This window comes from Vulpes vulpes, chromosome 10 (assembly GCF_048418805.1).
Source record: "Vulpes vulpes isolate BD-2025 chromosome 10, VulVul3, whole genome shotgun sequence".
Classification (NCBI taxonomy): domain Eukaryota; kingdom Metazoa; phylum Chordata; class Mammalia; order Carnivora; family Canidae; genus Vulpes; species Vulpes vulpes.
The window spans coordinates 74,095,272-74,108,724 of NC_132789.1; the positions used below are offsets into that span (position 1 = coordinate 74,095,272).

At 38.8% G+C, this 13,453-nt stretch overlaps 1 protein-coding gene across 2 annotated transcripts in view; it reads left to right on the forward strand.

Moving 5' to 3' along the window:
- The window catches only part of CFAP54 (cilia and flagella associated protein 54), a 302,139-nt gene that overhangs the window by 231,231 nt on the left and 57,455 nt on the right, over positions 1 to 13,453 (forward strand). For both annotated transcript variants that reach the window (XM_072724628.1, XM_026013023.2), the window contains exons 62-63: positions 2,187 to 2,360; positions 3,704 to 3,924. In XM_072724628.1, coding sequence (XP_072580729.1) covers positions 2,187 to 2,360; positions 3,704 to 3,924 — 395 coding nt within the window. The remainder of the gene's footprint in view (positions 1 to 2,186; positions 2,361 to 3,703; positions 3,925 to 13,453) is intronic.

A 13,453-nucleotide genomic window follows, 5' to 3' on the forward strand; every position in this document is an offset into this window, starting at 1 on the left:
AAGGTACCCTCCTATCTTTACCTTCCATTTTTTTTTTAATTTTTCACATTTAGATCTACAATTCACCTAGAATTTATTCTTGTATATGGTGTGAGGCTAAAGTCAAGATTTTTTCCATATGATATACAATTAACCCGGAGCCATGTATTAAAAAGACCAAAGACCTACTTTCTTCATAACATTGCAGTGTCACATCTGTTATAAATCAAGTGGCTAAATATGTGGAGTGAGAGAGAAAGGGAGAGGGAAAGGCAGAAAGAGAGCAAGAGAGAGAGAGAATCAATATGTTCTTATATTTATTTCATTGCAGAAATAAATATAAGAATATTTTGCAAGACCATAAGGAAAGATAAGTGTTCACATTGAAAAGGCATACTACTTTCCAAATTCAGAAGGCTTAGATGCAAAATGATATTTTAAATTACCACAAATGACAAGGAGTTCATTAAAAACATCACAGAATAGAGAAGATGGTCAAACACAGAGGAATGAGCATTTGACTAGTATCAGCTTCTCCCCAGCAATGATGGATACTAGAAAACAATAGAAGGCCTTCCAAGTTTTTTTTTTAATTTTTATTTATTTATGATAGTCACAGAGAGAGAGAGAGAGAGAGAGAGAGATAGAGAGAGAGAGAGGCAGAGACACAGGCAGAGGGAAAAGCAGGCTCCATGCACCGGGAGCCCGACGTGGGATTCGATCCCGGGTCTCCAGGATCACGCCCTGGGCCAAAGGCAGGCGCCAAACCGCTGCACCACCCAGGGATCCCAGGCCTTCCAAGTTTTAATGAAAAATGAATTTCAACCCAAATCATATATTTAGCTAAATAATCAATCAAGCATGAAGTCCCTGTAAGGATTCAAATGGTGTGTTTTGTGTTTTGTGTATGTGAACTTTTTAAAATAAGTTACTAGAAAATGTACCTCAGTACATAAAGGTTACAAAAAAGAAATAAGTATGTGAGATAGGAAAAAAAAAAGAAAAAAGAAAAGGAAGGAAAGAAGGAAGAATATAGGATTAAGGAGGGGTTTGCACAATATTCCAGAAGTACTGGGAATATTCTATTTGCTAAACTGGGTGGTAAGTACATGGGGATTCAACTTATTACTCAAGAAAACATACATAGGCCATTAACCATAAAAGATTCTATTCATCTTTCCTCCTTTCCTTCCCAGAGGCAACCTCTATCCTAATAAAATGCTATATATTGTGTGCATGTGTACATATAAATAGTACAAAATATTGCATTGAGTTTTTTTTTTTCAAATTTAGATAAATGGTAGTATACTCTAGGTATCATCTGGAGCCTACTTGTTAGTTTGGTGTATGTTGTCAAGATCTATCCAGGATCTTTCCATGCCCATTTTAAAGATGAGAACATTAAAACCCAGGAAGTCAAAAGTCTAGAGAGACCTACAATACAGAGAGGTTCACGCACTAGTGAGAAGTACATCAAGAATTTGAATTGTGACACTACACTATATACTTTCTGTCTTAGATCTAATTAATTCATTTTACATGCCATCAAATAAATAGACTTCTGTTTATTTTTCCTTTTTTTTTTTGATATTACAATGGTGTCATGAATGTCTTCTACCAGAGTCCTCAGACACTTTTATCACTTACATGAGTATCTGCATTTTTAATTGCATTAGATCCTGCCAAACTGCTTTCCCAAGAAGTTTGAACCAGTTTCTTCACATTATTATCAATTTTTCTTATTTTCAGATTTTAGTATCTATCAATTACTGATGGTTGGGAAATGGTATTTCCTTTTTAATTTGCATTTTTCTGATTTTAAGTGATGCTAACATTTTGGCTATTTGGGTCTCCTTTTCTATGAGTTGACTGTTGAAATTCTTTGTCCACTTTTCTGTTGGACTCTGACTTTTTCTTTATTGATTGGTGCAAGGTATTATATATATTTGAGAAAAATAATTCATACATGTTCTAAATATTTTTTCTCAGTCAATGGTTTGTCTTTTAACTTTGTGTTTGGTGTCTCTTGTGTTACAAAAATGTTTCTAAATCAAATGTGGTCCAGTGTGTCAGTCTTTCCTTTATGGACTGTGGTTTTTTGGTTTTGTTTGTTTGTTTGTTTTACATATGGTTATTTTTCAGGGGAAGCATAGTATTTATCTTACAAACTTTTTTTGCTTACTGTTATTATTATTTTTCACTTTCAGATAACTACCAAGTGGTCTTCCAGACTGCCTATACAGTCTCTTGTCAAAGTGAAGGCGTGTGCGACAGCACAGATGCTAGAAAAAAACCTCAGACTAAAGTGGATATTACATGGATTCTTCTACTGCGCTACTATATTCATCTGCAAAGGATTAATAATATGAGCAAACTTCTAGGTAGATTTTTGATATGTTAAGAACACATTCTTTTCCATTTCTTGTTTAAGTCAAGCTTCTTATTTAGAATTGTAAAATGCTTTTGACATCTTTTGGAATGAATTCTTATGAGACTGTGGAAATTTCAGGGGTTCTTGAGATACACAGATCTTTGGGTAGAATAGTATTGCAACATAACTGACTTCCTTTGGCATTCTATATATTTTATTTCGTGTATTTAAAAATATTATTGTATAGATTTATCCAGAGGCTTCCCAAGACAGCCACTCCATTGAGTTGTTTTGTTTTGTTTAGTTTTTTGTTGTATTATTAATGTTGTCTGAAGAACATCCAGAAAAACTGGTATAGTCTGCCTCACATCAGTCCTTCTTGTATTTGTGCCAATGTATGTTGTGTTTTATCTGTGGACATAAAATTGGTGATTTCATGTTATTCATTACGGCAAATAGTCGGAAAAGACAGTTTGACCCATGTCAAGGCCCAGTGGAGAAACCAGCCAGAGCGACTAAGCACAGCTACGAGGTGTTAGCAGTGGGATAGACAAGCCTCAGAAAGGTGTCAGGTGTAAAAGGTACATTATGAAAAAGGCAAGAATAAAAGAAGTTCAATGGCAAAGGATGTGGACATGAGCCAGTACAGTACACTCTGGCAGTGCCTGCCCCATAGCAACTCAGCTCACCTTTGAATTCACCTGCTGGCACTTGACATGTCACACACCCACATTTTACTCCTTTTCTGCTCTGAGCTCTTCCTGAAACTACTGAGACTTACTCATCCCACTGTCAGGACAGCCCAAAGTGCCAGGGATTCCACACATACTAATGAGGTAGGGAACCGTAGAAAACATTCCACCTTCCCGGTCCCAGATGCTTCTACAGGTGATTTTCCAGAAGTTCCTCAGCAGGACTGAGCCCTTCTTGTCCAAAGCTGCAGCCCACCCATTAACTCACTTTCATTGGCTCTTTTCTCCATCACACTTTGTTCATTCTCTCACTTACGCTCCTAAAGATCACTTTTCAAATAAATTACCTGCACCTAAATTCTTGCTTTAAGATCTTTGTTGGGATGAGTCCCAAATAAGATGACTACATAGAATATTTTGCATTGTCAAGACTTAAAGCTTAAAGCAATATTCTCATATCCTTCTGAAATTTTCTTTCATTCCTGGGGCAAGAAGCAATTCCATGAGTGTATAAGCTTTAAAAATGGAGGAATTACACTGACAGACACTAGCTGAAGTGGTGTGAATTACAGCGATAGCAGTTAATGAGCAAATATCAACAATACTGAGACTGTTCTGTTACCTAACATGATTCTAAATTAAGGTATTTTTCTTCCCTAAGCATCTCCAAAGCCAGGATCTGGAATTTCTTTGCCAGATGACACACTTCTCACATCCCTTTTCAACTCTGGGCTGATTTTACGCCAAAAAGAAATGCATTTTTTCCTTAAAAGATTTTTACAGCTGTATTCTTCCTCCTGTATTGATGAATTTCCAAAAGAACTATGTCAAGGATTGGAAAACTCTGGTTTTTCAGAAAATATCTTATATGACTCAGTCAAGGTACTGTTTCCAAACATTATATATTTTTATAAAACTTCTTAGAACCAGTATATTTCTGAAGGAAGCACATTTGAGAAAACTCAAGTGGACATAGTGTATTATAAATTTCCAATATGTATTTATGAAATGAAAAAATCAAGTCATTTCCATTGAATTCTTTCCAAACAAAAAATCAGTCCTTTATTTTCAATTATCTTGACTTTGGAATCCATCATATAGTGCTTTCATTTTTATGATTATAGACTTGTCCATACCAGACTTGCCCATATTTCATATCCTAGAGAAGTGACCTGAAAATGTGACTTCTTCCAAATTGAGAAAATTTGGTTATCTTATCCTGCTAGATTGTTGGGTAGATAATAATATTTTTTTTAAAAAACATCACTCTTTTGAGCAAAAGAGTGAGGTAACTTAATAAATTGTGATTTTAAAAAGCAGTGGAAAATCTAAGATATTTAAGAATTCATTTAAATGTGATTCTTAGGGTTATGGAGTTGTTCTCAGGGCAGTGTATTAAAACCCACATGGGAGGATTTTGAATTAGTTCCCAGATACTAGGGATGAGCACGCCCAATATTCAATATCCCTCTTTCTTGCCCACATTATAAGTCATTTGAGAAATAAGGAGTTTAAGAGTTTGGGATTAAAAAATTACCCACCCTTATGAGTCATAATGTTGACCTTGCAGGATATTATTTATATTTACTGGTAAATGGTCTTCCTAAAAGCAAACAGCAAAATGGACAGATTTTACCAATCCAGTTGTGTTTGTTTTTTTGTTTGTTTGGTTGGTTTGGTCATTACAGGCCCCCTTAAAATCTGTGTGGATACAGACCCCTTTAAAATCTGTCTCATGAAGAAGTAGAGGATAGTCACTCCCTACAAAGAGAACACTCACTCCCTACAAACCATTCTCTTTCTTTTCCAAGAAGAAACAGCATAGCTATACATATCCAACATTTTTTTCCCCCAAATTCACCAATCAAGTAGCTCTCCAGGGCTACTGGGAGTGAAAGGAAGCAGAAAGGCCAGTAATGTACTATGAATGTCTGGCACTCTGTAGGGTAGTAAGCAGCAGGAATGGGGTAAAATCATTTCCATCTAACACCAGATTCCGATTCATCCCTCCAGAAATTCTGACTACTTTTGGGGATAACTGCCATGTGTTGCAGACGCCTCAGAAATTCTGGCATAGGAGGCAGAGAATGAGAAGGTGGAGAACTATAGTTTTAGTTAATGTATTCTTTGATTATTTTGTATGAGTCTGGAAACTAATAGGTGTGATTTCTTAAATACTGTTCTGAAAAGAACTCTACTTGAGTATTTTAGGATTAAGGGCAGCCTACCATTACCCATTTCCTAAGCATGATGTTCCAAATGTAGAACCTTGAATGCATTGTAAATATATGTGAAATTTCTAATGGCAGCAGCGTTATCAAAGATTGTTGTACTCTGTTTGCTCTTTAAAAAAAAAAAATAATTAGTGTAACACTCTCCCAGAATAATCAGCTCTAGAGATCACTGTCACTTGTCTGACAGGTGCAAGCCACCTCATCATGTGTTCGTTTCACTGGGGTAGACAGCTAATGAGCATAGAGCCTTTTGGATTTTTTTTTAAATAAACTGCAAGCTTGGCTGATTTTTATAATAACGTTTTTGAGCTTTTAATCACTCAGGAGGCTATTTCAATCAAATTCTTTCTATAATTTGATACTTAATCCTGCTTTTCCTCCATAAAGAAGTAGATGTCTTTCCAGAGCGATCATTGCTAGGTGCCAGGCTCATCAGTGTGTGCGTCTGCATATTGTTAGGTCTATTGAAGCTCTGTCATGGAAAAACAAAGGTGCCAAACAAATTACATTAAAAATTCCAAGAAAAAAAGATATGATTAAAATTATGCACAATGCTGGGTTATTCATGTTTAGACTCTGTTGTAAGGTCAAATAATTGACTAGTATAAAGTGATTTGTTGTTTATACGACTGTGGCAAACAAGACTTCTCCTGGTAGGACTGTTATTTCATTTCTTTCAAAGAATATATCAAACATATCGAAAATATTCAGTGTATAGTCCATCAATTAGCATATATACTTAATTTCATTAGTGATTGGAGTTTATGTTTTTTTAAAGATAATGGAAAATTAATGTCTATTTTGATACTGACTTTTGTTACAATTTAGCATTCTTAGACCATCATGTTAGTAAATGCTGTATACATTGAAATAGTAAATCTTTTCCTTATTTTTTCTTCTTTGTTATTAAATATGAGTTCTTTGCTAAAATAGTTGTCAGAACCTCTGAAAGGCACTCAGATATGAAAAAATATGAGAAATTATTTTTTGAATCGATTATTTACCTGATTTTTTTTAATTTACCTGATTTTTTGGTGAACTGCCTGACAGAATTAATCTTTGTTGAGTATTTTTAAATGATTATTTAAACCTAATGATCTTGTTCATTGTTTATTTTGCTCATGCTTTTCATATCATAGAGCTAATAAATGAGGATTCTGGCTTATATGCTTTTATGATGATAGTCTCTAGATATTTTTGGAAAGCTTTCTTCTTTAATATTACCTTTCAGTCATGAAATATTTTTTCGTTAATCAGTAGACAACTTGAAAGGTCAGTGTCTTTATTTCTCTTTTTATTTTATTTTGAAGACTCTCATTGACAGTGTTATATTATATCTTGAATAAGCTCAGAAATAGTGGAAGGTACAAAGCCTTACAGAAATACCAGGCATTTTTTACTGGCTACTTCAATGTTCCCCTTCATCAAACCTTAAGATAACCTTAGATGTCAAAAGTTCCGTGGAAGAATTGCTTCCCAGATACCATGCTATAATCTTGGGAATTACAACAAGTTAATTTTGAAAATAGTTTGCACTCCATTAAAGAAGGTTTTTTTTCAGATTTGAGGTATTATTAACACTATTATTATCTCTCTGGCTAGACTGTTATTTTTTGGGCAGCAACCATGCTTTGCTTTCTCAGCTACTTTTAAAAAACTAAATAATTTATGAAATTTCCAATTGCATTCTACACTACATGTTACCTGAAAATTTCTTTTTTTTAACAAATTAATTTTTTATTGGTGTTCAATTTACCAACATACAGAGAAACACCCATGCTCATCCCGTCAAGTGTCCCCCTCAGTACCTGTCAACCACTCACCCCCACCACCCACCCTCCTCCCCTTCCACCACCCCTAGTTCGTCTCCCAGAGTTAGGAGTTTATGTTCTGTCTCCCTTTCTGATATTTACCACACATTTCTTCTCCCTTCCCTTATATTCCCTTTCACTATTATTTATATTCCCCAAATGAAAGAGAACATACACTATTTGTCCTTCTCCGATTGACTTACTTCACTCAGCATAATACCCTCCAGTTCCATCTACGTTGAAGCAAATGGTGGGTATTTGTCATTTCTAATGGCTGAGTAATATTCCATTGTATACATAAACCACATCTTCTTTATCCAGTCATCTTTCGATGGACACCGAGGCTCCTTCCACAGTTTGGCTATTGTGGACATTGCTGCTACAAACATCGGGATACGGGTGTCCCGGCGTTTCATTTCATCTGAATCTTTGGGGTAAATCCCCAACAGTGCAATTGCTGGGTGATAAGGCAGGTCTATTTTTAACTCTTTGAGGAACCTCCACACAGTTTTCCAGAGTGGCTGCACCAGTTCACATTCCCACCAACAGTGTAAGAGGGATCCCTTTACTCTGCATCCTCTGCAACATTTGTGGTTTCCTGCCTTGTTAATTTTCCCCATTCTCACGGGTGTGAGGTGGTATCTCATTGTGGTTTTGATTTGTATTTCCCTGATGGCAAGTGATGCGGAGCATTTTCTTATGTGCTTGTTGGCCGTGTCTCTGTCTTCCTCTGTGAGATTTCTCTTCATGTCTTTTGCCCATTTCATGATTGGATTGTTTGTTTCTTTGGTGTTGAGTTTTATAAGTTCTTTATAGATCTTGGAAACTAGCCCTTTATCTGATACATCATTTGCAAATATCTTCTCCAATTCTGTGGTTGTCTTTTAGTTTTGTTGACTGTATCCTTTGCTGTGCAGAAGCTTCTTATCTTGATGAAGTCCCAATAGTTCATTTTTGCTTTTGTTTCTTTTGCCTTCGTGGATGTATCTTGCAAGAAGTTACTGTGGCTGAGTTCAAAAAGGGTGTTGCCTGTGTTCTCCTCTAGGATTTTGATGGATTCTTGTCTCACATTTAGATCTTTCATCCATTTTGAGTTTATCTTTGTGTATGGTGAAAGAGAGTGGTCTAGTTTCATTCTCCTGCATGTGGATGTCCAATTTTCCCAGCACCATTTATTGAAGAGACTGTCTTTCTTCCAATGGATAGTCTTTCCTCCTTTATTGAATATTAGTTGACCATAAAGTTGATGGTCCACTTCTGGGTTCTCTGTTCTTTTCCATTGATCTATGTGTCTGTTTTTGTGCCAGTACCACACTGTCTTGATGACCACAGCTTTGTAGTACAACCTAAAATCTGACATTGTGATGCCCCCAGCTATGGTTTTCTTTTTTAAAATTCCCATGGCTATTCGGGGTCTTTTCTGATTCCACACAAATCTTAAAATAATTTTTTCTAAGTCTCTGAAGAAAGTCCATGGTATTAGGATAAGGATTGCATTAAACGTGTAAATTGCCCTGGGTAACATTGACATTTTCACAATATTAATTCTGCCAATCCATGAGCGTGGAATATTTTTCCATCTCTTTGTGTCTTCCTCAATTTCTTTCAGAGGTGTTCTATAGTTTTTAGGGTATAGATCCTTTACCTCTTTGGTTAGGTTTATTCCTAGGTATCTTATGCTTTTGGGTGCAATTGTAAATGGGATTGACTCCTTAAATTCTCTTTCTTTAGTCTCATTGTTACTGTATACAAATGCCATTGATTTCTGGCACACTACCAAATTGCTGCCACACTACCAAATTGCTGGTATCCTGCAACACTACCAAATTGCTGTATGAGTTCTAGCAATCTTGGGGTGGAGGCTTTTGGGTTTTCTATGTAGAGTATCATGTCATCGGTGAAGAGGGAGAGTTTGACTTCTTCTTTGCCAGTTTGAATGCCTTTAATGTCTTTATGTTGTCTGATTGCTGAGGCTTGGACGTTCAGTACTATGTTGAATAGCAGTGGTGAGAGTGGACATCCCTGCCTTGTTCCTGATCTTAGGGGAAAGGCTCCCAGTGCTTCCCCATTGAGAATGATATTTGTGTGGGCTTTTCGTAGATGGCTTTTAAGATGTCGAGGAAAGTTCCCTCTATCCCTACACTCTGAAGAGTTTTGATCAGGAATGGATGCTGTATTTTGTCAAATGCTTTCTCTGCATCTAATGAGAGGATCATATGGTTCTCAGTTTTTCTCTTGCTGATATGATGAATCACATTGATTGTTTTACAAGTGTTGAACAGCCTTGTGTCCCGGGGATAAATCCTACTTGGTCATGGTGAATAATTTTCTTACTGTACTGTTGGATCCTATTGGCTAGTATCTTGTTGAGAATTTTTGCATCCATGTTCATCAGGGATATTGGTCTATAATTCTCCTTTTTGGTGGGGTCTTTGTCTGGTTTTGGAATTAAGGTGATGCTGGCCTCATAGAACGAATTTGTAAGTACTCCATCTCTTTCTATCTTTCCAAACAGCTTTAGTAGAATAGGTATGATTTCTTCTTTAAGCGTTTGATAGAATTCTCCTGGGAAGCCATCTGGCCCTGGACTTTTGTGTCTTGGGAGGTTTTTGATGACTGCTTCAATTTCCTCCCTGGTTATTGGCCTGTTCAGGTTTTCTATTTCTTCCTGTTCCAGTTTTGGTAGTTTGTGGCTTTCCAGGAATGCATCTATTTCTTCTAGATTGCCTAATTTATTGGCATATAGCTGTTCATAATATGTTTTTAAAATCGTTTGTATTTCCTTGGTGTTGGTAGTGATCTCTCCTTTCTCATTCATGATTTTATTAATTTGAGTCTTCTCTCTCTTCTTTTTAATAAGGCTGGCTAATGGTTTATCTATCTTATTAATTCTTTCAAAGAACCAACTCCTGGTTCTGTTGATCTGTTCCACAGTTCTTCTGGTCTCGATTTCGTTGAGTTCTGCTTGAGTCTTAATTAACTCTCTTCTTCTGCTGGGTGTAGGGTCCATCTGCTGTTTTTTCTCTAGCTCCTTTAGATGTAAGGTTAGCTTTTGTATTTGAGTTCTTTCCAGTTTTTGAATGGATGCTTGTATTGCGATGTATTCCCCCCCCCCCAGTACTGCTTTTGCTGCATCCCAAAGATTTTGAACGGTTGTGTCTTCATTCTCATTAGTTTCCATGAATCTTTTTAATTCTTCCTTAATTTCCTGGTTGACCCTTTCATCTTTTAGCAGGATGGTCCTTAACCTCCACGTGTTTGAGGTCCTTCCAAACTTCTTGTTGTGATTTAGTTCTAATTTCAAGGCATTATGGTCTGAGAATATGCAGGGGACGATCCCAATCTTTTGGTATCGGTTCAGACCCAACTTGAGGCCCAGTATGTGGTCTATTCTGGAGAAAGTTCCATGTGTACTTGAGAAGAATGTGTATTCAGTTGAGTTTGGATGTAAAGTTCTGTAGATATCTGTGAAATCCATCTGGTCTAGTGTACCATTTAAAGCTCTCGTTTCTTTGGAGATGTTGTGTTTAGAAGACCTATCCAGGGTAGAAAGAGCTAGATTGAAGTCACCAAGTATAAGTGTATTATTATCTAAGTATTTCTTCACTTTGGTTATTAATTGGTTTAAATATTTGGCAGCTCCCACATTCGGGGCATATATATTGAGGATTGTTAAGTCCTCTTGTTGGATAGATCCTTTAATTATGATATAGTGTCCGTCTTCATTTCTCACTACAGTCTTCGGGGTAAATTTTAGTTTATCTGATAGAAGGATGGCTACCCCTGCTTTCTTTTGAGGACCATTTGAATGGTAAATGGTTCTCCAACCTTTTATTTTCAGGCTGTAGGTGTCCTTCTGTCTAAAATGAGTCTCTTGTAGTCAGCAAATAGATGGGTCCTGCTTGTTTATCCAGTCTGAAACCCTGCGCCTTTTGGTGGGGTCATTAAGCCCGTTCATGTTCAGAGTTACTATTGACAGATATGAGTTTAGTGTCATCATGATATCTATTCAGTCCTTGTTTTTGTGGATTGTTCTACTGAACTTCTTCTTAAAGGGGAAGTTTAAGAGTCCCCCTTAAAATTTCTTTCAGAGCTGGTTTGGAGGTCACATATTCTTTCTGTTCCTGCCTGTCTTGGAAGCTCTTTATCTCTCCTTCCATTTTGAATGAGAGCCTTGCTGGATAAAGTATTCTTGGTTGCATTTTCTTTTTATTTTATTTAATTTTTTTAAATTTTTTTTAATTTTTATTTATTTATGATAGTCACACACACAGAGAGAGAGGCAGAGACACAGGCAGAGGGAGAAGCAGGCTCCATGCACCGGGAGCCCGACGTGGGATTCGATCCCGGGTCTCCAAGATCGCGCCCTGGGCCAAAGGCAGGCGCCAAACCGCTGCGCCACCCAGGGATCCCACATTTTCTTTTTATTTAGGACCCTGAATATATCCTGCCAGCCCTTTCTGGCCTGCCAGGTCTCTGTGGAGAGGTCTGCTGTTACCCTAATATTCCTCCCCATAAAAGTCAGGTATTCTTGTCTCTTGCTACTTTAAGGATCTTCTCTTTATCTTTGGAGTTTGCAAGCTTCACTATTAAATGTCGAGGTGTTGAACGGTTTTTATTGATTTTAGGGCGGGATCTCTCTATTTCCTGGATCTGAATGCCTGTTTCCCTTCCCAGATTAGGAAAGTTTTCAGCTAGGATTTGTTCAAATACATATTCTGGCCCTCTGTCCCTTTCCGCACCCTCGGGAACCCCAATTAAATGTAGGTTTTTCTTCCTCAGGCTGTCGTTTATTTCCTTTAATCTGTCTTCATGGTGTTTTAATTGTTTGTCTCTTTATTCCTCAGTTTCCCTCCTTGCCATCAACTTGTCTACTATGTCACTCACTCAATCTTCCACCTCCTGTACCCTCGTCGTTAGGACTTCTAGTTTGGATTGCATCTCATTCAATTGATTTTTAATTTCTGCCTGATTGGATCTAAATTCTGCAGTCATGAAGTCTCTTGAGTCCTTTATGCTTTTTTCTAGAGCCACCAGTAGCTGTATAATAGTGCTTCTGAATTGGCTTTCTGACATTGAATTGTAATCCAGATTTTGTAACTGTGTGGGAGAGAGGACTGTTTCTGATTCTTTCTTTTGAGGTGAGGTTTTCCTTCTAGTCATTTTGCTCCATGCAGAGTGGCCAAAAACAAGTTGTATCGGGAAAAGGAGGAAAAGAGAGAGAAAGAAGGAAAGAAAAGAGAAAAAGAAAAATGAAAAAAGGAAAAAAGATAAGAAAAAGAGAAAGAAAAAGGGGAAGAAAAGGGTGGGGGAAGCAATCAGAAATCAAAACAAAACAAAACAAAAGCCTCGGGGGAGTATCTTCTGATTCTGTATACTTTAATTAAGTGTCTTGACTTCCCCTGGAACTGGTCCGTCTCGCTGGTCTTCTGGGGGAGGGGCCTGTTGTGCTGATTTTCAGGTGTTAGCACTTGGGGGAGCTGCTCTGCCCCCTGCCTGGTGCAGGGCTCAGTGGGGGTTGTTTACCCCGTGAGGCCCCAGGAGGAACAACCCCAGTGGCAGCGGCAGCTCTGGAGCCCTGGAGTCAGCTCCCACAGTAACCACAGAGCTCTCCATCTGCAGGGCCTGGAGGCTCCAGGGCGGGGCCGCTGATCTGTTCAGCTCAGGGCAGGAGCGTCCTTGCTGTCCTGTGCCCTCCCGGCCTCTGCCTGTCCTGGGGGAGGCCGGATCCTGGGCTGTGTCCCGGCTCCCTGTGCTCCGGGGCCTGCGCTGTGGATTCGCGCTCCTGCCCCGCCCCGCAGCCCCCTCCGCGGAGCCGCCGCCCGAGCCCCTCCGAGCTGCTCCAGGTCCCACTGTGCGTGCTGCAGCCCTTAGGGAGCTCGGCGCACTCTCCCCGGGGCAGGTCCCTATTAGTGTCCCAGGGAGCCCGAGGGCATCCCCGCCCTCCTGGGTCCTGCTCTAACTCCCTGCAAGGCCTTTCCGCCCAGGAAGGTCGGTGCAGCTCCTGCTCCTCCGGGTCGGGGCTCTCCTGTCCTGGGGACACTCGCCCCGGCCTCAGCCCGTCTCCTCCGCGGGGCCCCTCCCCCTGGAGGCCTTTTGTTTCTTTATTTCTTTTTCCCCGTTTCCTACCTTGATAGAAGCCGAACTCTTCTCACTGTAGCGTTTCAGCTGGTCTCTCTTTAAATCTCAGGCCGAATTCGTAGATTTTCAGGATGATTTGAAGGTTATCTAGGTAATTTGGTGGGGACAGGTGATTTGGGGACCCTACTCTTCTGCCAACTTGCCCCTCCTCCTCCCTGAAAATTTCTGATTCAGGGACCTGTTTGCATCAACGCTAGGCCCAGATTCACCAAGGCTGAATTTACA